Raw genomic sequence first — 23,948 nt, 5'->3', positions numbered from 1 at the left:
ATTTCGTAAAGACAACGTGGCTGAGTTTGCGCATGAGATTGTTAAACTTTGTACTGTCATGACGAATGTCTATGTGTCTGCTGTTTGTGTATATCTGGATGAAATTTCTATAACTTCGCTATGTTATCGGTAACAACCTTTAGTGTCTTCATAACAGCCGTAGCGAAAACAAGGATTGAATTTGAACTCAACGTCTCAGGAACAGATAGATCGTACGACGTGTCTGATATAACAACTTCTTTTCTCTTCTCAAGGTACGAATAATACGTTACATATATATGTGCACACTCATTCATATTTTGAGGAGCACGCTTTTTATTTGTAAAAGATATACATTTTCCTTCTGCCTATTCTGAGTCAATATTTCAAGTTGTGCCTCATGTTATTAGCAATCATAAGTATTTCTCATTTTCTGATCGAACAATTTTATCAAGAATAATATTTTATCAAGAGTGAATATTTCAATCATATTGAAATATTACTGACATAAATATTAGTTCATATCGTACAAAATTATAAATTATAATTCTAATTGTAGGTCTCTCTCTCTCTCTCTCTCTCTCTCTCTCTCTCTCTCTCTCTCTCTCACTTTCTCTCTCTCTCTCTCTCTCTCTCTCTCTCTCTGTGTGTGTGTGTGTGTGTGTGTGTGTGTGTATATTTGTCTTTTAGTCTAATTGTTAATATTTCAGTAATTTCAATTTGTCATCAAATATACGTGTGATGAAATTTTGCAAAGATTAGTTATGAAAATTTAGTGAATACGATCATTTGTCAGTGTTTTGGTTGTGTTTTACATATTCGCCCATGATAAATTATAGAATAATAGCCCTAGGTAGAACAGAAAATCATGATGACATCAAAATGACCGAATTGTGATGAAAAAATGAGTTTTTCTCATCATTTTGACTCATCATTTTCATGTCATCGTGATTTTCTATTCTGCCTGGAGTAATACAAATTGTATTTAATTCATATATCAAAAGTATTGTAAGACACTAACGATATTTATATTCCATGATTTCATAATATTGCGTATACTCGTACACGATTTGCACACACACACACACACACACACACACACACGCACACGCACACGCACACGCACACGCACACGCACACGCACACGCACACGCACACGCACACGCACACGCACACGCACACGCACACGCACACGCACACGCACACGCACACGCACACGCACACGCACACGCACACGCACACGCACACGCACACGCACACGCACACGCACACGCACACACACACACACACACACACACACACACACACACACACACACATACACACACACACACACGTGCGCGCGTGCGTACATATATTAAATTGTATCAATAGTGTCACAAATTGTTTAATTATAATAACAAAAATATCGCAAGAGACTAACGACACTTACATCTTATAATTTCATGAATCACAAAATGTGCCTATTTTATTTGGTAAAAGAAACAAAAGAAAAAAGCAACGTATAAAAGAAAGAAAATAAAATCTAATTATTTTAATTATAATAATAATTTAAGATATTTATGCTTAGAGGTCATGCACCGCGTCGTGGACCTGTTACTCATATGCAGTTTTCTACACCCTTATTTTCATCGTATAGGTGAGATAATATTATTACATCTTGCATCAAATATACTACATGGGTAATGAAGTTGTATTAAAATGGAAATTCTTTTTTATGATAAACTAATTTTTAGCAGTTTATAACGCATTTATTTTGTGTTGGAATTTTAAAGCTCCATAATTATATGTATGCTTATACATGGAAATAAATCTACACTTGTGTTATTATTTATTTACTTGCATTTCTCGAACATACGAATTACGTGCAAGTATACAAATTATTGATGCGCAATAAAAATATGTATTATGTTAGAAAGCTTCGTAACTGATTGCCAAAGTCTTCACTCGTTTCGATGCGAGAACAGCAAGTGCATACCATTCACATTCGAGTGTGACGAATATGATGACTGTGGCGATAATTCGGACGAAAGAAATTGCGAGGACTTTAAGGTGAGTATTACACGTAGTTTGTACATAGAAAGCTTGTTACTTGCCGGACATGTGTTTCGACTGTTGCTCACATTTTTTGCATAAATTTGGAACATTCTTTTGTAAATCAGCGCATGAATATTTTTTGTACTTCTTACCTGAATCACACGTACATGTATCGCATGCACATGTAATATGAGACGTAAAATAATGTCTTCACACATGTGTGCCTTCAGCTGATAGTGCCCGCTTCCATCCAATGCGCCAGAGACGAATTTAGGTGCGAGGATGCCAAATGCATACCAAAGGGAAAATTTTGCGATGCAGTGCCCGATTGCGCGGACAAAAGCGACGAGTACATTGGCTGTGTGAAAAAAGTGAGTGGATCATAATTTTCTGTGTGTATTATCGTATACTGATTTCTTTGCGATATCTACTCGGCACAGTGTTAAATTCGCATTTTCTTTCTCGCGATAGTTGAAGTGCAGAGGCAAATTTCGTTGCTCCGACGGGCATTGTATAGCGAGGGACTGGGTCTGCGACGGCGCAATGGATTGTCCCGATGGCAGTGACGAGCAAAATTGCGGTAACGTCTTAAAGATCTGTTATTATCAATAATGTTACTTAACTTAATGAACTCTAGGGGAAAAGAGAACTGATAATTCTATTACATCGGACAGAAGTTCCTTTTAACATTGTCTTACATCTTCGCAGGCAATAAAATATTAAACGCGAGCGATTGTACAAATAAGAACGATCGATACCTGTGTAAAAATCAAAGATGTATTTCTCTTAGCACGGTATGCAACGGAAAGGACAACTGCGGCGATGGATCTGATGAAGGCGTCGGTTGTAAAAATAGTATGTCGTATTTCAATGCATTTTAATTATTCACTGCCACCTACCGTTTCCATCTCTCGTAACGTACCGATATATATTCCGCAATATACTATATTTGTCACAGATATTATCTGTGCAATAATATCTGTTCTCTCGCAGGTACAATGTCATGCGCATCAATGGGATGTAGCGATATGTGTAGGATGACTCCTAACGGACCTGTTTGCACCTGTCGAGCTGGTTATATATTGCAAGATAATCGCACGTGCATAGGTAACATTAACAATGTGATGTGCAACAATCGCGCGAAGATGGCGCTTCGTCTATCTACAATGATCCTTCTTTTTATCATCAGACATCGACGAGTGTGCAATTTATGGGACATGTGATCAACGATGTATAAATACAAAAGGGTCGTACAAGTGTATCTGTCAAACGGGTTATATGTTGCTGGACGACATGAGAACCTGTCGTGCGGACGGTAAATTAATTCATGAACGTAATGACAATCACTTGTGTATGTACGAAAAGTTTTACTTGAATTTTTATCTCGTTTTATCTCAGGTGGCGAAGCTACAATGATATATTCTACGACAACAAAGATCCGAGGAGTGTACCTAACTTCGGGAATGTATTTTACCGCAGTGCGAAACTTGAGCCATGTTGTCGGTGTCGCTATGAACAAAGATTATATATATTGGTCCGAGGTAGCGCAAGGCAACGAAGCGATTGTGAAAAGTAAGCTCTACAGGAGAAAGAACGAAGTTATCGCTACAGCAGGTAAGCATTTTGTTAGTGACATTATCGAACAGTTGTGATCTTTGCAAAGTATTGTATTGTAAAGATCACTCTTTCCATTATTTTAACACACACGCTGCTTTGAAGAGAAAATATATATTGCTCTTTCCGTTTTTTTAATAACATGAAGCGGTAACATTAGAATCCTGCTTTTATTTCGTAAATTATACGAGTCACGATAATAGTTTAATCCATTCTTCATTACCACGCATTACAACGCAGGAAAATACTTGTTACAAATATTGTAACAATATCTTATGAATCACATATCTTATGAGTCCTTGAATGACATAAATTTTGAATAAAATGAAATCTAATGTAATCCTTTCATTATACTTCAGTCACTATATCTGAGAAAGTTGTATTATTGTTTCAGTTGTTATTATTTATCATTACTATATACTATTATATTATTATTATTATTATTATTATTATTATTATTATGTTGTATTATTTATTGTTTGTTATTATCATTATTATTGCATTTCTTAAATTTCGCATATTCCCTTTGTAAAGGCTTAGACGTGTTGACGGATATAGCTGTCGACTGGATCACAGGTAACATATATTTCACAGACGAAGGTTACGCGCGTATCGGAGTTTGCGACAACAACGGCACATACTGCACCGTATTAATTAACGAGCAAATTAATAAGCCGAAAGGACTCGCCTTATTACCAAATAAGGGGTAAATATTACATATCTTAAAAAGTTCCAATTATCGATGTAAACCAAATCCAATCATTTTCGACGCATCCTGTTCTAATCTCGTCCACTGTATAAAAAGGAAAAAGAGAAAGAAGAAAAAAAAAAGAGAATGAAAAAATTGAAATTCCCATTTTATTTTTGCATGTATCGTATTCCTATTTTACTTTTTACATGCATTTACATGTAGATACATGAAAAAATATGTTGTTGTATACATAATAATAATAATAATAATAATAATAATAATAATAATAATAATAATAATAATAATATTTGCAGAATAATGTATTGGAGTGATTGGGGCCCCAACGCACATATAGCGATGGCAGGGATGGATGGCAAAAATAGTCATTTATTCGTCACTAAAAATATAAAATGGCCAATAAGCGTGACTATCGACTATCCAAACAACCGATTATATTGGGTTGACGCTAAATTGGCTGTTGTCGAATCAATACGTTTAGACGGCAGCGATCGAAGGGTTAGCATTCTTTTCTTCCATCTTACAAAAGGCTCAAAATATGATCGAGATTCGACGATTCGAAGGGTATATACATTTATTATATTTCATTCATAATTCAATTATCTGCAGACAGTATTGCACGAACTTATACAACATCCATTTTCCTTGGCGGTCTTTGAAAATAAATTGTACTGGAGTGACTGGACCGAGAAAACTATACAATCCTGCAATAAGTTTACCGGAAAAGATTGGGAGATTATGACTCGTACTAGCAATACACCGTACGGCGTACATATCGAACATCCAGCGTTAAAGCCTAAAGTACACACATCTATACATATATATATATATATATATGTATATATATGTATATATATATATATATATATATATATGTATATATATATATATATCACATATATATATATAATAATGTGACATATAATATATATATATATATATATGTCACATTATTATTACCTTACATAATAAAATAAATTTGTAAAAATTATCAATTTTATGGTAGAATTTAATTTCAGATTCGCAATCCATGTTACTCGAAGCCTTGCTCACAGCTATGCATGTTGAATCAAAATGAAAGTTATACGTGTGCTTGTACCCTAGACAAGGATCTGAAGTCCGACAAACACACCTGCCGAGGTAAATTAATCGAGGAATAGCGCGTTTAAGCGTTTAAGAAAATAATCTGTCTCTCAATTCTCACAATAATTTAAAGATGTATTTGACGTCAGCAAACATACATTGATTTTTGACCCAATTTGATACATTTTCACATTGGTGTTAATAGATATTTATATTATATTTTTAATGACATAAATTAAAATTCTAATTTAATTATTAGTTATTAGTATAAAATTATCATTAAAACATAAATACAATTTTAGATATGAGCAAGAGACAGCACATTATTATTGCTGCTAAAGGCGTTTTCATAGACTATTATCACGAATTATTGGGAAAACCGAAAATAACTGCGAACGAAACCTACCGACATATCACCGCGGTAACATACGATTCGCTTTCTGGTGAGATTATTATTTTACACAGCACATTATGCTATAGTTTTTACATAAACTTTCTCTATCTCTCTCTCTCTCTCTCTCTCTCTCTCTCTCTCTCTCTCTCTCTCTCTCTCTCTCTCTCTCTCTCTCTCTCTCTCTCTCTCTCTCTCTCTCTCTCTCTCCCTCTCTCTCCCTCTCTCTCCCTCTCTCTCCCTCTCTCTCCCTCTCTCTCCCTCTCTTTCCCTCTCTCTCCCTCTCTCTCTCTCTCTCTCTCTCTCTCTCTCTCTCTCTCTCTCTCTCTCTCTCGCTCTCTCTCGCTCTCTCTCCCCCTCTCTCTCTCTCTCCCCCTCTCTCTCTCTCTCTCTCTCTCTCTCTCTCTCTCTCTCTCTCTCTCTCTCTCTCGTTATTTCCATCTATCGATCCATCTATATATCCATCTATCTTACAATTACATTTTATTTAGGCGTCATATTTGCAAGCGATCAATTTAAAAACAACATCGTCCGTTACGATCCAGTCCACGGCGATACTGAGACTTTTATATCCATGAGGAATGAAATTTTAGGAGGAATGGCCTTTGATGACATTGGTAACAATTTATACTTGTCGGACATAGAACAAAGAACTATCGAAGTACATAGTCTATCGAGCACAGCAAACACGACCTTTTATTTTGAAGAACAGCTTTACGACATTGCATTGGTGTCTGAAGAAGGGTACATTGCGTTTACAATTGACTGCACAAGTACCATTACGATTGCGGTTATTATTTGCGAACATTAACATGTAACGTTCTGCATATCGTAGCGTAATGTTTGTGGTATTCCGAGGCGAGAATGGCTATCATATAGATAAAATGCATATGACTGGAATTGGTGTGAGAACGAAATTTGTAGACAGCGATTTGTTGGGCCCGAAGGTGTCGTTGTGCTACGACAGAGACCAGAGAAAAATTTTTTGGGGCGATCAAGGCACTGGCAGTATTGAAAGCGCTGCGATTACAGGTTGTCACTTTAGCTTAACCGTTGCAAATATTTCGCAGGCAAAGTTTAAATTAATTCATATTAAACCGATACATGTCTCTTAAAGCGCAAATTCGAGCATGTTCGAGCGTGCGCTCGAAATATTTAATTACAATTAAACAGGCATAATGCTGAGCGATAATGCCGAGCAATCAAACACTTTTAGGTTTCAACAAATATCTCTTCCGTACCGGCCTAAATGAGCCCGTGAGTCTTACTATCGCTGGAGAATACATCTTCTGGACTCAACGCAGATCAGATAGATTGTTCTGGGCAGATAAAAACGATATCCATCAGAAGAACAACGGTGTCCTAATTCGTGAGTTTGACGTTTCAGGAAACAATGGAAAACACAAACATGTAGAATGATTATCAGGCGACATATACGTTCTCTTTCTAGCCACATTAGACAAAGTAGAAATAGCGCATCTGATAGCTTTACATGGGATCACTGTCCACGAGGAGTACGGTTGTCGCAAAAACAATGGCAATTGCTCGCACGTGTGCTTACCATCTTCTGATACATCGTATGTAAGTATATACGTATTTTGCACACGACTAAAGTGTGCACAAGAGAGACGATGCGACCATACAAATATTTGATTACGAATACAATGCAAATATATTGAATTAGAATATTACGCACATGTCGATAAATACTTGTGTTATGTCTGATCTGTGTGGGCACGATGTTTTTTTTTTTTTTTTATCAGCTTGACGATCAGCAAGCGAAGAAATATATCGAAGTTGATTGTTCAGTTTGACGCGTTACGAAAACTTTCAGATTTGTGCTTGCCCTTCCGGAATGACGTTAAGCGCGGATAATCATACATGCAGTGGACAATCTATCTGTCCAGCTGGCGAGATTAAATGCGGTGGGTCAAACGACGTCTGTATAAAACGGCAGCAATGGTAAGTAATGCTTACCATCATCTTGCTTCTCTCTATCATCTAGTCTGTACTGCATATATTGGTAGATATGTAGTAAACTATATACAGCTTATTCAGGACTAGCATGTATATTTCAGCAATGATTATTTCAAAACTGGCATATACCTCAATAGTGATGATTCTAACAATTTGTGTGTTACACACTTTGATGTGTTATTTGTAGACTTGTTGAAGTTGAAGTTAGTTTAGACTTTTTTACCGTTCAATCTAAGGAGAAAAAGATGCAACATTTTATATATACACACACACACACACACACACACGTATATCGTTTTTAATACGTTACCGTATACAATACAGACGAATGTGAATATATCAACAAGTGCGAATTATATGTCCGAAATCCGTATAATATTTATTCAGGTGTAACGGTATCAAAGAATGCCCGGACGGTGAGGACGAGCCAAATGGCTGTAAGGAATCCGGCCACTGCGGGAAAGATAAATTCATGTGTAAAAATGGCCAGTGCATAAATCGGGAAGATTGGTGCAACTCGCGCTACGATTGCGCTGATAGGTCCGACGAAGATGAGGAAAAGTGCAAGGCTGCATCTTGTCGAAAAGGCAACATATACTTATTACTTAATGTTATGTCTAATAACTGCTTCTCTGCTGGTTGACACGTATATTTATCGTCGTGAATTAATGTGTTTTTGATATTGAATATTTAAAACAACCAACTGTATATGCAACTGTGTATGTAACATACAATACTTTCGAAATATATTCGTATACCTGTTCGAAAGCCGTAGTAACATGTTTTAATTTTTAACTTTTACTTAGACAGAGTGACAGATAGGATTGCATAGAATTAAATTCGCAAAATCCTTTTACTTACGCAATGTATCTTTCAGACGAGTTCCGATGCCACGAGGGAAATTGCATATCGAGTTCTCTAGTATGCAACGGCCAATTTGACTGTTTCGATACTTCCGACGAGCTAAATTGCGAAACACACAAATGCTCCTCGAACGAATTTACGTGCGACATGCGAAAGTGCATTCCGAAAATCTGGAAATGCGACGGTCAAGTAAGTTCATTATTATGTCGAATTACGAAGTTACAATTACAATTTAAATTTTTTGTATCGCTTAACTTTTAGCGCTTACTGCGCTTAATTTCACTTGTTTGCAATTATTATCTGTTTCAAATATTTCAAATTTTTGTAATTTGTAAGATTGTAAATTGGGGATTTACTTCTTCTAAAGCTTCTTTATCTTGCATTTAATACGTGACAATGTCATTTTTATATAATCTCACGTCTTTATGCTTAAGACTGATTGTCCGGACGGTTCGGACGAAGCCGTAAAGATCTGCAAGACAAGCGTATGCAACGACGGGCAGTTTAGGTGCGCCAATGGTCGTTGCATATCTTCTTCAATGAAGTGCGATGGCTTCAATGATTGCGGCGATGAGAGCGACGAGCAGCATTGTCTGAGCGGAAAACATGGTCATACTGGTAATTGCACTGACGGCGAGTATCCATGCTATAACACAGATATATGTCTTCCGAAGAAGGTGAGGTGAGTTAATTAAAAATCAAAATGTATAGAACGTGAGCGATACATGGTAGTACATGAGTAGTGAAATGCTAAAATTAACTCGCTAAAATTATCTTCTTCCCTGTGGTGGGAGAGATAACGTGGATTGTTATAACATTATTTACAACTGCAGTTGTAGTTTGTTGTGTTGTAGACACAGTTACACTTATAGTGATAGTGTATAAGGTGCACGAACCATAACTAATTATACGCTAAATAAATTGCTCGTCGTTGTAGATGTAACGGTGTCCAGGATTGTCCAAAAAACGACGACGAGCACGATTGTGCTTACTGTTTCGAGGATCAATTCACCTGCGACAATCTCAAGTGTATCCCGCAGACTTGGGTATGCGACAAAACCGATGACTGTGGTGATAAGTCAGACGAGAAGGGGTGCGGCAGGAGTAACTGGAAGAAAACTGTAGTGAATTCATCCGACATATGTGAAGAATTCATGTGTTCCAGTGGCACTTGTTTACCATTTAGCAAAGTATGCGATGGTGTACAAGACTGCCCAGACGGTAGCGACGAACAAGAAAAATGCGGTAAGTTATTGGACATTTCTAATTGACACGATGGGGCAAGTAATTGTCATTGAGATTCATCGATACATTTACTTAACATCGGGAACTATTGTGTTTCTTTTTCTTCTTTTTTTTTTAATATTACCCAGTAATATGTGTGTGTGTGTGTGTGTGTGTGTATGTATAAACTGTAATAGTAAAACGCCAACTGGTAAAAGCAACATTATCATTTCTCACTCAACAATCTAACTGTTTTTTGTTCAACGTGTAGTATATTACATGTAAACTGCTGTAGTAGTAAGAAATTATGATATCAATGTAATGTTACTGTTAGTTGATTACTGTTTATTAGATATTAAGGAGAATTAGGCTTTAGGGAGATCAGAGATACAAATTAATGTCCCTGTGATACTATCGCTTGCGATACTTTGCTGTTCAAATTATGTTAAGATTATTTTTATTAAAAAATATTTTCATACATACATACACACACACACACGAGATATATCTTCTAAAACACACAAGAGGAAGACCTGGTATTATTGTCGCAGATAAAGCCTTGCAATCCATGCTTTAAAAAGTGCTTTGAAGAATTCAGGGAAACAGATTTCGATCGATTGACAAATATTTGTTGTAGAATGCAAACGTTTCGTCTTCCATGCGCTACTCAGAATGCGTTACTTTTTGCCGCACAGCAACATCGTGTATGCAGAACAACCGCTGCCACGGTCTATGTCACAAGACGCCTCGGGGTGGAGTTTGCGGCTGTGTAAAGGGATATCGCCTAGCCGCCGACATGGTATCCTGTGACGAGATAAACGAATGCGAACATGACGTTTGCTCGCAGTTATGCCACAACAGTGCGGGCTCTTTCGTGTGCTCGTGTTTCGACGGCTACATTATTCGTGACGATAAGATTTCTTGTAAAGCCATCGGTAAGAGTTGTCTCGGTTAAATCTTCTCTTACGGAGTCATCCAGGATATGAATATCAACTGGTAATCGTCTGTCTCGGTAGGACCACCGATGGAATTGATCGCCGCCACCGATAGAGACATCAGAAAGATATCGTCGAATGCGCAATCGATCGATGTGATCTATTCGTTACCTGGCTTGAGCGTAAGCGGCCTCGACGTGAACGCAATCGACGACGCGATTTACTGGAGTAACGGTTAGTATTTGTTTCAAGTGTTACAAGACGCGTCATCTGCAGAAATGCAAAAAGAACACACGCACACACACACACACACACACACACACACACACACACACACACACACACACACACACACACGCACACACGCACACGCACACGCACACCCGCACCCGCACCCACACCCACACCCACACCTACCCACACACACACACACACCTACCCACACACACACACACACACACCCACCCACACACACACACACACACACACACACACACACACACACACACACACACACACACACACACAACACACACACACACACACACACGAATCTGAGAGACGCTTTCATGAAAGAGTTACCAAAGAGAAAAGATATTTAAGACATTATTATATAGAATACATGTCCGAAAAGTTTTAATATTCATGCAACTATCGACAATAATACGCAGATAACTTGGGCACAATTAATAAACTCAACGTCAAGACGAAAGAATCCAAGTTTGTCACAAGTGTTGGAAATCCGGAAGCACTTGCAGTCGACTGGATCACTAATAATATCTACTTTAACGACAACAATCGTCCAAATACGATCAAGGTAGATTTCTCCTCGGCTTTAGACCAATGGGAGTGTTTGTTATTTTAGTTGGAGTTAATTATTAATTTCATATATTAATTAAAGGTATGTAATTTGGAACAAGGGAAATGCGCGACAATAGCCACGATGGAAGGTGTTGGTAAGGTAACGGCCCTTGCAGTTGATCCGAAAAATAGGTATCTATATTCTTTGAACGCATGTGTCCACATATGCACTTTTCTTACTTTCGATTGTGTAATTCAGAGAAAAATCTCACAAGATTCAGAGTACCGCTCGGTGTTATTACAGATGGTTGTTCTGGAGTCAAACCAATTGGCAAATGTACAACAACCCATTCAGTGAAATATATCAGACAGACATGATGGGCTCCAATATGAAGATAATCGCTTCTCGAAACGTAGGCGTCGTGAGTGGAATGGCGATCGATCGTATGAAATCTAAACTCTACTGGACGGACAGCTTTTACAGAACCATCGAATCGTCTAATTTGGATGGTACTGGACGCAGCACATTCTTAAAAACAGACGTATGTTGATGATTATCGTTATCTCGGACTTTGAAGCACGACATTTTATTATACACGAACATTTCATACATTTCAAGCCACGAATACTCTCTCAAATAATAAATCTCTCTCGATCTTCAGATATATCGACCATTGAGTATCAATATTTACGAAAATTCGCTTTACTGGCTGATGGGTTCAAACGGCCAGTTGCAAAAGTGCCAGCTCTATGGCGAAAAATTGTGCGAATTGGTGAACTTAGGTTCGGCTAATATTTACAAACACTTCGCTATCCTACATGTTTCTAATCATCCTCCCGGTTGGTACATTGCATTTAAAGAAGGTAAACGCAGCGAAAATACAGTAGCAAAATAAAATTCCACTTTGCATTCGTCTCATAGCCGAGAATCCTTGCAAGGATCGGAACTGCAACTACATGTGCGTTTTGAAGGACAAAGATACGGCATGTATTTGCCAAGATGGTAAACCGACAGGTCTCAACAGCATTTGCACGGCAGATATTCCGAGTAACAATAAAGCAACGTTCGCTTCGAACAACACCGACATTCGAGCAGAACCCATTAAGCATTACAATAGCTTCTACAGCGGAATATTTATCGCTTTGGTGATCATTATATTGATTCTTTCCGGTTATTTTTATCACCAAAAAAATAAATTAAAGATGACTACACTGAACAATCTTAGGTACGTTCCGAACTTGAGTTTGTCGGACTTTACTATAAAAGTCAGATACAATACTTTTAATAAATCAAGACTTTATTAGAAATCTCCGAGTACGACATTATGATTCTTCGTGCGTGCAAAGTAACATACGATGGTACAATATCATTTTAGCAGTATTCGCTTCCAAAATCCATCATACGATCGGAGAGATGAGGTCGCGGCGACGCTCATTTCGACAGCTTCAAATATATCTCCCGGGCAACACGAGTATACAAATCCTATTAGCAACAAGTTATTAACGGTAGGCGATAACGTGTTCGATAATGTGGTACTGCTTTTCTTGTATATTCCAATTACGTACTACACTACGCGCATACATGTACATACGTATTTATTATCAAAGATTTCTATGTATTCTACTGATGTAACCATATATAATTGTGTGTGTGTGTGTGTGTGTGTGTGTGTGTGTGTGTGTATGTGTGCGCGCGCGCGCGCGCGTGCGATACCTAAAAATTTTCAATTTTTCTTTTTGTAGAATATTGCTGCGGAAGAAAGTGGGATAAAGCAGTCAGAAACGACAAATGCGAGTCAATCGGGAAAAGAAGGCGAAGTGGCACAAAAAAAAGATACCCTCATCTCTTTCGTGCGATAAAAATATAAAATTCAAGGTTACAATAGGAAACATAATAGGAAACCTTAATAATAGGATTAAAAGGTTCGAACAAGAATCTTTATATGGTTTTAAAGTGCGTTTCAAATTATGGTCGTTACAGCAATGGCATTCGTGTAGAAGTAGATCTGGTGTAGTAATGTACATATAATGTAAAAGTACACATGTACGTATATATAAATTATACATCTCCGTTATATATATTACAAGTACAACTACGATATGATACGATATTATATACATTGAGGGGCCTGTCTGAATATGCTATCACTCAAACAAACAAACGTATTACAACATATTAAGTATGTTTCGAGATTTACATTTCTCTAAAATTTGGTGATGGTTCCCATCTCATTCAACATTGTTTACGTCACTTTAAGTAGTGCGTTGTCGAGAAGAGAAACGTGGTTGTATAAAATATTGCCCAAATATATTTATATTAGCGAATATTTATTTTTCTATTCTATTTTAAACAGGCTACACGCCGAAGCGTAACAAGATAATTGCATTATCGTATTCCAGATTGTATTAAAAAGGGTTAAAAAATTGCCGAGATCTATACATGTATATACACGTATCTTTATGTCAACATAATGTATATATTTTCATATATATTACCTATCGTGCACAAAAATACTTCTTCCACGATCCTATATAAAATAATAATTCTTATTTTGTGTAACAAGATAACAAATTAAAACAATCGTAATTATATTCCATTTACAATTTTGTGTACGTGTGTGTGTGTGTGTGTGTGTGTGTGTGTGTATAAACATGACTAACCCCAGTTTAATGTTAATCGTGACGTGTAATATTAAAATCGAGTTTTTAATTTATCATTACATGTGAAATTAAAGAAAATTGTCATTACAATATTATTAAAAGTACTTACAGGTTTTACAGCCATCAACGCGAGTTTGAGTTGTCTCGTAAAGAAAAAAAAAAAAAGGGCACGGAAAGAGGTGAATGTAATCTAACTCTCGAAATTTCTTGAAAAGTGCAATTAAATGTCCGGACTTGAGTTCTTGTATGGGTAATAAAATGCACAATGACAGTCGAAACGGCTAGCAAACATTCGCAAATCATACTGCAATTTACGCTATAATTTACGTCATTGTATTATCGTTTCAACTAATAAGATAAGGACTATCAAGCGCACCAACACCCGCCACTATTCCGCCTTCATTTTCGGTCGACGATTTGGTTCTCAAAATATGACCAACTTCTTCATTCATCATTATCTGTTTGCCATCTCTGAAAAATACACGAACATGATGTTGTGTTAATGCTACGTTCAATGTTATCTAGTCTTTCGTCAGTAAAAGATACGAGGCTGCTAAACGCGAGTCATCTCGCACGTGCTTACCCCACTACTACTCCATATATACCAAGTTCCGCCACAACATCCGATAAGCTGACGTTACTTTCTGATATCGGTTCTTGAGCGGCACGTATCAGATAGTTTGTCTGTAAAGGAGGATAAATGCGATCCATGAGAATATACGCCGTTCTCTCCTTTGTATTTTTCATAGAATTCAGACATGTTTTTATGTCATCATTGTATACATTGTTTCCTCCTCCTTCTCGTTGCGGTTTAAGGACATACTTGCTTGGCTCATTCATAGCCATTGTCAATGCTTTTTCTCCGTCATCAGTCTATTATTGAAACAAGTGTATTATTCAACTTACCAAAGTTAATGTTGAAAGTTATGATTTGCATAAGCGTCAAATCTAGCATAAGCGTATTAATTAACTAAGATAAATATAAATTTCTTACAAAATCTAATGTGTATAAACCGGCAAATACTTCTTGTATTTTAGTGATGGATTCTTCATCTGTTAGAAATTTCTTCAATATACTCGATTGAGCCAAGGATTGTTGCACCTAAACACCAAAATATTGAAATGTGTAATAACAAGATTCAGTAGATATCTCCCCTCTTTCTCTCTCTCCCTCTCTCCCCCTCCCCTCTCTCCACTCACGCACAGATGCACGCACGCGCGCGCGACATCCCGACGATTGGAATACATACATTGGGTAACTCCTACGTAATACACCCTAGGTAATGTTAATGTCGGCGGCACTTAAACTTTATACTCATATTTCAAAGAATTATGATCACAGAAGAGTTTGTAACGTATAGTAGTGAATTTCGATTGCAAAATTGTGGAATGAAAAATGAGAGTTTCTATTTAAGAAATTGAAGAGAATCTTCAGATGATTTTCAAACGACTATCTAAAGTTAAACTAATGGTACCATTTTATGTCTACAATAGCAGCTGCGGTTTTTGAGATATCAACGTGTCATTTAAAAATGAACGACTCTGAATGCATGTGTGCACGTGCGTATATACACATATATCTTATATATTATTTTGTACTAAACAATACTTACTTTTTTAGTACCTGCTAAGTGATACTGTATCGACGGGCATTTTATCGCACGTGAACGCTCTATTAGCAATCTTGTATCCCATTCTTGAGCTGTAGGATACGCTTCGAGTTGATAACCAGAACGATAATAAACCACAGCCGCTATCATATTCCCACTAAAACGATCAAAACGACAATACAGTCTCTCAAATGTTCCACGTTATAAGATTTTCAGGACATTCAGCCCGAGAATCTTTATATTTTATGTAAACATTCATAGTACGGTTCTTACAGTGTAAACTAAAATTAAGAGATTGTATTAACTTACACAATTAATTCCTTATGTGGTCCTAACTTTATTGTAGATTCGGATACTAAACTCGTTAGACTTCTTCTGATAACTTTAATCTCTGGATTTAATCGACGAATTTCAAATTCGTGAAATCTTTGGTCGCATATATTATAAGTCACATCCTCGACAACAAACAATATAATAGCCCTGAAACACTTCTGTATTCATAAGTCTTATTTATGAAGAATAGAAACTGGAAACTGGTGTAAGATTTAGTTTAAAACAACCTACTCCTTATTGTTGTATAATTTCCAAGCTGCTACTAATCCATTGCAAAATCCGGTAAGAGCATTATTTTCTGGAATCTTATAAAAAATGGTAATTACAATGTAGTATGAAACATCTCCAAAATGTAGCAACACTAACTAGGGATAATACGAGACTTAGTCATGCTATAATATAACGACAATATAACAATTGCAATATAAATGACAATACAATAAACTATATTTTGTGAAAATGTTCTTCAACAATAATAACAACTTACACTTCTTGCCTTCTCTGTATATCCCAATTCTGCTAGTATGTATCTAAAATAAATCTGTTATTAATACATTTTTTAAAGTAAATCCATTATTATATATGCATATTCAACTTTAAGCATGATGAAATTTCTCTATAATAAAAACTCATATTGAATATTTACTTATGGTATTGTGATGTAATACTAGCTATACCAGCAAAGCTAGATGCTATCGTATTTATTTCAACTTGCTTTATCTTACCACCTAAGTCTCCATGTAACAAATAGTCTGACCTTAATAATCCAAGACTTATACGCTAAAAAAAAAAAAAAAAGAGGAATAAAAAATATTTAGTGTCATATAAGCAATATTATTCCACCACTTCACCATCTAATGATGAATATCATCATTGAATATTGTATACCTGACTAAAACCTTCCTGGTATACAGTTTCATATATACGGAATAATTCTGCTGTGAATGGATCAGCTTTGATCGTGCTATCATAAAAACATGTGATGTAGTATTAAAATATAAAATGGAAACATATATAATTGTAATTTTAATGGTAATACCTTTTCAGACTAGCTGCGATAAATTCCTTATTATAAGCAACCTTATGGATGAGTTCATTCAATAGAGTTTGTACGCTTTTCGCAGTTTCAAAGCTTTTTCTAGGAAAACTTGTTGGTAGCAATGCAAAAGGTAATATTTGCACTTGGTCTCTGTTAAAATTCTTCTTGGATCGCATACTTAGGCCTGTAACATCATAATATACATTGGTACATTTGTAAATTTATGATTGAGCGTATACATATACACATTTATACATAACATATACAAAATATGGATTGTGACTTATAATTATACGTTAGCTCAAAATCTTTATACTCAAGTCCATAAAGAATCGAAAAAATAACTGTTTGTTACGTAAGTAACACGTGTCTAATTATTAAGTACTTCATCTTATCAATGACAAGATTATCATTACCGTGCATAAGCGCCCAGTCTCTGGCCTTATCTACGGTTTCTTTCAGTTCCTTCCTTGAAAGAGGAAATTGAACGCAACTTTCTAGCCGACAGACACTCATGATAAAATGATACTGTTAACAATTCAGATATAAAACAACAATAACAATTCAGACATAAATTGTTCTCGCAAAATTCCACGTACAAATTTCAAGCGCTTAGTCCCAACGTCAACTGTTGTCAACGGAGTTCGAATAAGTGAGATAATAAAAGTCGACGTTAGTGCCATCTTATGCTGGATCCAATAATTAAGGGTCTGCAGGAGCTAGAGGCAAATCTAGAGTTGACTTTGAGGGCCTCATGCGGCGAAACTGCGAACCAATGCCGTGCGCGCGAGCGCAAGAGCAGGAAGGTTGGGTCAGGTCAGTTTGACAAGGATGAACGATCGATCGCGCTATCCTTGTCTTACTCACTCGGGCATTTCGCCGGCCGATACACGGCGAGAAAATGCTTTCCAGGATTTTGGGTGAGTGAGCCAAGCGTCGCAGCGACTTACGTGCAATACCATTTTACAAATTGACGTATTTTGTCTAGCTGACGTTATATATCACCGCCAAATTATTATAGCATGTTCCTTATATTATTCCCGAGATCCCCACAAAGCCAGATTTCGCAATCCGGCCGTCCAAAATTTATGAAAAATAAATGAAGCGTCCGCCGTACCAAGCGTCGCAGCGAATCACCCCAAAAATTATTTTACAAGATGCAAAATTTTGCCTCGTTGACGATACGTATAATTGCTAAACTGTTACAGCATTTTCCTTAAACTATCCCTGAGGACCTGACACAGCCAGATTTTACAATCCGGCTGTTCAAAATTTATAATATATAAATAAAGTATCAGCCGTACCAGAAATTGCAGCGAGTCAGGTGGAATATCATTTTACAAGAAGCAATATTTTGTCTTATTGACATAATATATGACCATGAACTTGTTATAGTATCAACTTCCTACAACTATTTCCGAGATCTCTACAGACCTCACCTACGAGATCTCAACTGACCTTGAAAATGCCCTCCAAATAAAAAACTGATAATGCCATTCTGTTTCCCCTTCAAAATCATGGAACAGGTGTTTTAGCTTTATTTAATATCTTTCATAGTTTTCGAGATTTTTTACCTGTTACGTTTGAAATTTAGCATCCTGTATATATATTTATAAAATCGGTCCTGAAATATAAGAAATAAAAATAAATTCATTAATGAACTTCTAATATTACAACAACTTTAATGGTTCCTACAGTTACTTGTAGGAGTTAACAGTTAACAGTTACCTGTTGTTGTCCCGTACAGTCGCTTATAATATATATATATATATATATGTGTGTGTGTGTGTGTTAATAATCAAAATCCTGCTTTATAGCGACGTTACATATAATACAAGGAATACGGCCGAACAATTTGATGGTGATGTATTACGTTAATAAGGCAATATTTCTCATGTTCCAAAATTGTATTGTACGTGACATGCTGCAATGCCCGGTACAGTCTTTTATATACGATAAATGTTAGGCGGCCTGATTGCGAAATCTGGTTTTGTAAACCTCGGGGATAGATCGAGGAATATGTTATAACAATTTGGTGCCGTTATATGCAAAGAGGTAAAATATTTTTTCTTGTAACATGGTATTTCGCGGGACTCGCTGCGATGTTTCGTACGACACACGCTTTATTCATATATGATAAATTTTTAACGGCCGGAATGCAAAATTTGGTAGGGACCTGGGTAATAGTTCAAGGAATATTCCATATCAATTCGGCGGTTACATATATATTACGCCAACGAGGCGGAATATCTCTTCTTGTGAAATTGTATTCGTGTAATCCGCCTTAACGCTTGATGCATTTTTATTTATTTATAATAAAAGTTAGACGGCCTGATTGCAAAATCTGGCTTTGCGAGGATCTTGGGAATAGTTTTAGAGATATGCTATAACAATATGATGATGATATATCTCATTTTGTAAAATGGTATTGTACGCGATCCGCTCCGACACTTCATACATCTTCATTTATTTATGATACATTTCTCACAGCCTCACTGCAAAATCTAGTTCTGTAGGTTTCTCGGGGATAGTTCAAAGAAGATGCTATAACAATTTGACGGTGAAACATATCGTCAACGAGGTGAAATTTTGCATCTCCTACAATGATTTTTCGATTGATTCGCTCCAACGCTTGGTACGACGGGCACTTTATATTTATATTATAAATTTTTGACGATCGGATTGCAAAATCCGGCTTTGTACCGATCTCGGAAATAGTACGAAGAAGATGCTGCAACAATTTGGTAATAATACCGTCAAAGAGAGTATCGTCAAAGAGACGAAATATTGCATCTCGTAAAATGATATTTCGAGTGATTCGCAGCTACGCTTGGTACAGCGGACGCTTTATTAATGTATTATAAATTTTTGACGGCCGGATTGCAAGATCTGGCTCTGTAGGGTTCTCAGGAATAGTTCAAGGAAGATACCATAATAATTTGGCGGTTATATGTATTGTCAACGAGGCAATATATTTGTTCTTGTAAAATTGTATTCCGCCTGATAATTCGCTGCGATATTTGGTACAGCTGACGCTTTAATTATATATAATAAATTGTTGACGGCCTGTTTGTAAAATCTAACTCTGTAGAGATCTCGGGAATAGTTGTAGGAAGATGCTAAAACAAGTTCATGGTCATATATTACGTCAACAAGGCAAAATATTGCTTCTTGTAAAATGGTATTCCACCTGACTCGCTGCAGCTCCTGGTACAGCTGATGCTTTATTTATATATATTATAAATTTTGGACTGCCGGATTGCATAATCTAGCTGTACAAGGTCCCCAGGGATAGTTCAAGGAAGATATTATATATGTTTACTATACTTGAGATTATTATTTTCTCTTTTTCAATTGGTCAAATTTCAATCTAATCTCAATCCCAATCCATAGTCTGATACGGGCTTAACACAGTATAGCCATCGACGAGGGCCGTGTTCCAAAATATTCACTGCCGGTACTGAAAATATATAGTTTGAGTCACGCAAACTATAACTTTTCAGCGCTGGCAGTGAATTTTGGAACACGGCCATAGTAATAGAGGATTCACACTGCGTCCGATGTCCGACGTACGACGTACGACATCCAATAGGAGAAGAGCTTTCTAACGGAGAATTCAATTCTACGTCGGACATCGGACGCAATGTGAATGCCTCCAACATATTTAAAGCTGGTATTCATAGTCAGGTCTTATATTTAAGACCGTCTTAAGTTCACTTTCAGATACTCTATAGCCAATGAAATACTTTGTGCAGAGTTTGAAGATAAACTTAAGACGGTCTTAAATATAAGATCCGACTATGAATACCGGCCTAAGACTTCCTTAAGTTTATCTTCAGCTGGTCTATAGCCAATAAAATAATCCGCGCAGCATCTAAAGATGGATATAAGGAGGTCTCAAATATAAGGCCTGACTACGAATACGCGTATTAATTCTATAATTTTAAGAAAAGAGTAAAAAACGCTGTCGAGAGAATCGAGCGATCCGAGTGACATTGCAATGTATGACAAACAAAACAAAACGGATATAGACTTTAACGTGCGTGATTATCGTCATGAAATTGACAGTGACGATTCTCTTAATGAAGTTCAAGGGGATAGCGTTAACGTAAGTTGAAGTGCCTCGAAGAAAATGACGCTCGAGATATACATGATATACCCGTTTCATATACATGATTCAACGGGAACGGCAATCATATACATGATTGCCGTTTCCGTTGAATAACTTGCCCTGTCGTTTGTTACAGAATGAGATAAATAATTCGCAGGACAACGTGTGTACTGGCCCAATAATTTCTGGACACAGATTTGACAAGAGGCTAGTGTGTGTCAAATATCCAGGAAATGTTATTAATGTTGAGAAAGCTGTTGAAACATTAGGCGGAATTAGTTCAATTTCTACGGTATAACAAAATCGCAATGGCCAATGTCCAAATAATTTCATATTTGATTATAGAATTTTTTGTATCATTTTTTCTTTTCCTTTCTTGACAGGCTATAGATACTCCCAATAGAAGATTAGAATTGCGATTCAGGCCCGATGATGGTTATAGTAAACCCACTTGCGGAGATAGACACAGTACAACTGGCTTTCTGCTTAGAATTAGGATAAAGAAGAATGGAGCTAAGCAACCAAAAGGTGACATTACCGTCGATACTATAAAATCACAGTCTATAGATGCCGCAAGTTTGGGAGCACTTTATGTTGTTTGTGGCAAAGCAGGTCCTAATACATCACACCTCTTGGAAAATGGACAAATAGATAATCTAATATCTGATATCGCACCAAGAAACAACAATCATCAAAACGACACTGTTGGTAATTTTGTAAATCACATAGAAGAATGCAATATTAGCACTATAGACTCCAGTAGCCGAGATGCTGCGAGAAAGATATGTGCCGCTACTAACACTACAGATTTGTACAGTACACGCACAGAAACGAACAAAGATTCACCAAAGAAAAAGAAGGGTGCGTCACCTACTTTTCATTACAATAAATATGGAAATTTGTCCCAAGATACAGAATATGATTTGCCTTGTTTGAAAGTATTAGGAAGAGTCGACACCGAATTCAAATTTACCAGTAAGTTCTATATAAATAATACAAACTAACGTGTATTTCTAATGTATTAATGTTTCTCTATTGATTCCCTTTTTTTCCCCCTCTTTTTCTTCAATGTTTTAGATTTATGTGATTTTCAGTATGTGCCGATAACACAAAGCAAATTAGATCCGAACAAGTTGGAATGTATATACAGCTCGATTTATCCGACAGGAATTCCGTCATTTTCTTGGTTGAAAAATGATGTGCCTTATTTCCTACCACCAGCCGCATTTAGCAGAATGGACACTATACAGCAATATGTGCCGAAAAGTGAGACAGACTCCGGCCCGGAAAATCTAATTGGCAAAAACAAAAAATGTCAAGCGGGTTTTCCCAACTACATATATTTTTCTACATCGGAAGTACCTACCACGGCACCAAAAGGCATCGAAACGGCAATGAAGGTCAAACTTCTTCAAAATGCACACTTGGAAGAAGTGCGTCAGCTTTTTGAGGAACGGCCGATCTGGTCAAAAAATGCCATTATGCACAAGACACGATTTACATCCGAACAATTGAAGATATTACTACCATCGGTAGCGTATTACTTTATGACCGGACCATGGAGAATCATGTGGGTGAAGCTGGGTTACGACCCAAGGAAGGACATCAATGCGAGAAAGTATCAGACGCTGGATTACAGATTGAAAGCTATGCGTAAGTTGTGCCACTTATTATTTCAGACATCTGATGGTTGTGAAAGCGAGGAAGATGGAAAGGAAAATGTACGTACGGACGGAATTGATCAGTTTCTTCATATAATACAGATGGCTTAGGCTCGACCGTTAGGTGTAAGAGAAATTATTCAAATTATACATTACCGTATAAATCAGCATCGGTTTCTAAGCAAAAGCCCGCGATATTGACCACTACCTTAAGTCAGGAGCAACATCCGAAGAAGGAGCGACATTTACACGAGGATGTGTACATATACCGGGAAGGTATGATACCTCCTTCTCGGCAAATGTTTTATCAGGTTGGTCCACTGGTTTTTTCTCTGCGATACTATACGACAGTGTATGACAATATCGATCTTATGACTTGTAAATTTCGTCGTTAGTATTGCGACATCGCAGTGGCAGAGATACAACAGATGTTGGCAAAGCTTCCCGATCCTTTGCCTGGTATAAAGTGTCACGAGAAAAGAGGATGGCTGCCAACCGGCTTCGACGTGCAATGCAGAGAGATCATAAATAAACAAGTACGCGCTGTTCTGAGAAAGAGTATGAACATTCCCGAAGATCGTACGTACCTACAGCGTAAACCGACTAACAACAATTGTATCATCATGTCATATATCGAGAATAAATTATATTTTTCTATTACAGATCCAACATCGCTTCCACGGAAGCAAAGGCGTGGTACTAATACTAGATTAAAAGTAAATAAAACGCTTAAGGATAAAGGAACGAAAAAGAAGGGGAATTGTACAAAGAATCGATCTAATATTGTCTCGACTTCGGAGATGACAACTAAACGTATACTCGATGAAGATCATTGTAGCCTGAATTCGGAGAAAATATAATAAACACACATGATATAGGAAGAGAGAGAGAGAGAGAGAGGGAGGGAGAGGGAGAGAGA

General features: G+C 36.9%; 3 protein-coding genes across 8 annotated transcripts; 2 read left to right on the top strand and 1 right to left on the bottom strand.

Annotated features, from left to right (window-relative positions):
- Positions 1 to 147: 147 nt before the first annotated feature.
- Positions 148 to 14,440, top strand: yl (Putative vitellogenin receptor yl). Of its 4 annotated transcripts, none has more exons than XM_025297998.1 (32): positions 149 to 254; positions 1,550 to 1,618; positions 1,895 to 2,031; positions 2,247 to 2,387; positions 2,488 to 2,596; positions 2,725 to 2,871; positions 3,010 to 3,123; positions 3,206 to 3,331; positions 3,415 to 3,630; positions 4,165 to 4,336; positions 4,636 to 4,837; positions 4,949 to 5,140; positions 5,359 to 5,479; positions 5,725 to 5,865; positions 6,305 to 6,557; positions 6,649 to 6,845; positions 7,030 to 7,182; positions 7,264 to 7,394; positions 7,648 to 7,775; positions 8,178 to 8,377; positions 8,668 to 8,843; positions 9,089 to 9,336; positions 9,592 to 9,899; positions 10,574 to 10,813; positions 10,895 to 11,047; positions 11,485 to 11,630; positions 11,715 to 11,806; positions 11,919 to 12,156; positions 12,277 to 12,454; positions 12,537 to 12,840; positions 12,994 to 13,120; positions 13,358 to 14,440. In XM_025297998.1, exons 2-32 carry the CDS (start codon positions 1,555 to 1,557, stop codon positions 13,472 to 13,474), a joined length of 5,271 nt encoding a protein of 1,756 aa, XP_025153783.1. In that variant the 5' UTR covers positions 149 to 254; positions 1,550 to 1,554; the 3' UTR covers positions 13,475 to 14,440. The 4 variants fall into 4 exon arrangements, with proteins under 4 accessions (XP_025153790.1, XP_025153783.1, XP_011139074.1 ...); XM_011140772.2 differs by having other exon boundaries at positions 12,991 to 13,120; XM_025298001.1 differs by lacking the exon at positions 12,994 to 13,120 and having other exon boundaries at positions 150 to 254.
- LOC105182954 (glutathione synthetase) lies at positions 14,428 to 17,955 on the bottom strand. 2 transcript variants are annotated; one of them, XM_011140771.3, is made up of 12 exons: positions 17,857 to 17,955; positions 17,674 to 17,785; positions 17,258 to 17,441; positions 17,107 to 17,182; positions 16,865 to 16,998; positions 16,706 to 16,748; positions 16,450 to 16,523; positions 16,195 to 16,365; positions 15,889 to 16,042; positions 15,270 to 15,377; positions 14,859 to 15,148; positions 14,428 to 14,746 (listed from the first exon to the last, which is right to left on the bottom strand). In XM_011140771.3, the coding sequence occupies exons 1-12, from the start codon at positions 17,938 to 17,940 to the stop codon at positions 14,620 to 14,622; spliced, it is 1,557 nt and encodes a 518-aa protein (XP_011139073.2). In that variant the 5' UTR covers positions 17,941 to 17,955; the 3' UTR covers positions 14,428 to 14,619. The 2 variants fall into 2 exon arrangements, with proteins under 2 accessions (XP_011139073.2, XP_025153801.1); XM_025298016.1 differs by lacking the exons at positions 16,865 to 16,998; positions 17,107 to 17,182 and having other exon boundaries at positions 14,594 to 14,746.
- Positions 17,956 to 21,143: 3,188 nt separating this feature from the next.
- On the top strand, positions 21,144 to 23,902 carry l(2)37Cd (general transcription factor IIIC subunit l(2)37Cd). Of its 2 annotated transcripts, XM_011140778.2 has the most exons (8): positions 21,145 to 21,365; positions 21,505 to 21,660; positions 21,752 to 21,896; positions 21,981 to 22,343; positions 22,446 to 23,021; positions 23,132 to 23,340; positions 23,425 to 23,608; positions 23,693 to 23,902. In XM_011140778.2, the coding sequence occupies exons 1-8, from the start codon at positions 21,258 to 21,260 to the stop codon at positions 23,887 to 23,889; spliced, it is 1,938 nt and encodes a 645-aa protein (XP_011139080.1). In that variant the 5' UTR covers positions 21,145 to 21,257; the 3' UTR covers positions 23,890 to 23,902. The 2 variants fall into 2 exon arrangements, with proteins under 2 accessions (XP_011139079.1, XP_011139080.1); XM_011140777.2 differs by having other exon boundaries at positions 21,144 to 21,365; positions 21,752 to 22,343.
- The last annotated feature ends 46 nt before the right edge of the window (positions 23,903 to 23,948 follow it).

The sequence above is a fragment of the Harpegnathos saltator genome, unplaced genomic scaffold, assembly GCF_003227715.2.
Source record: "Harpegnathos saltator strain DR-91 unplaced genomic scaffold, Hsal_v8.6 scaffold100, whole genome shotgun sequence".
NCBI classification, from domain to species: domain Eukaryota; kingdom Metazoa; phylum Arthropoda; class Insecta; order Hymenoptera; family Formicidae; genus Harpegnathos; species Harpegnathos saltator.
This window is presented reverse-complemented; position numbering and strand designations above follow the sequence as displayed.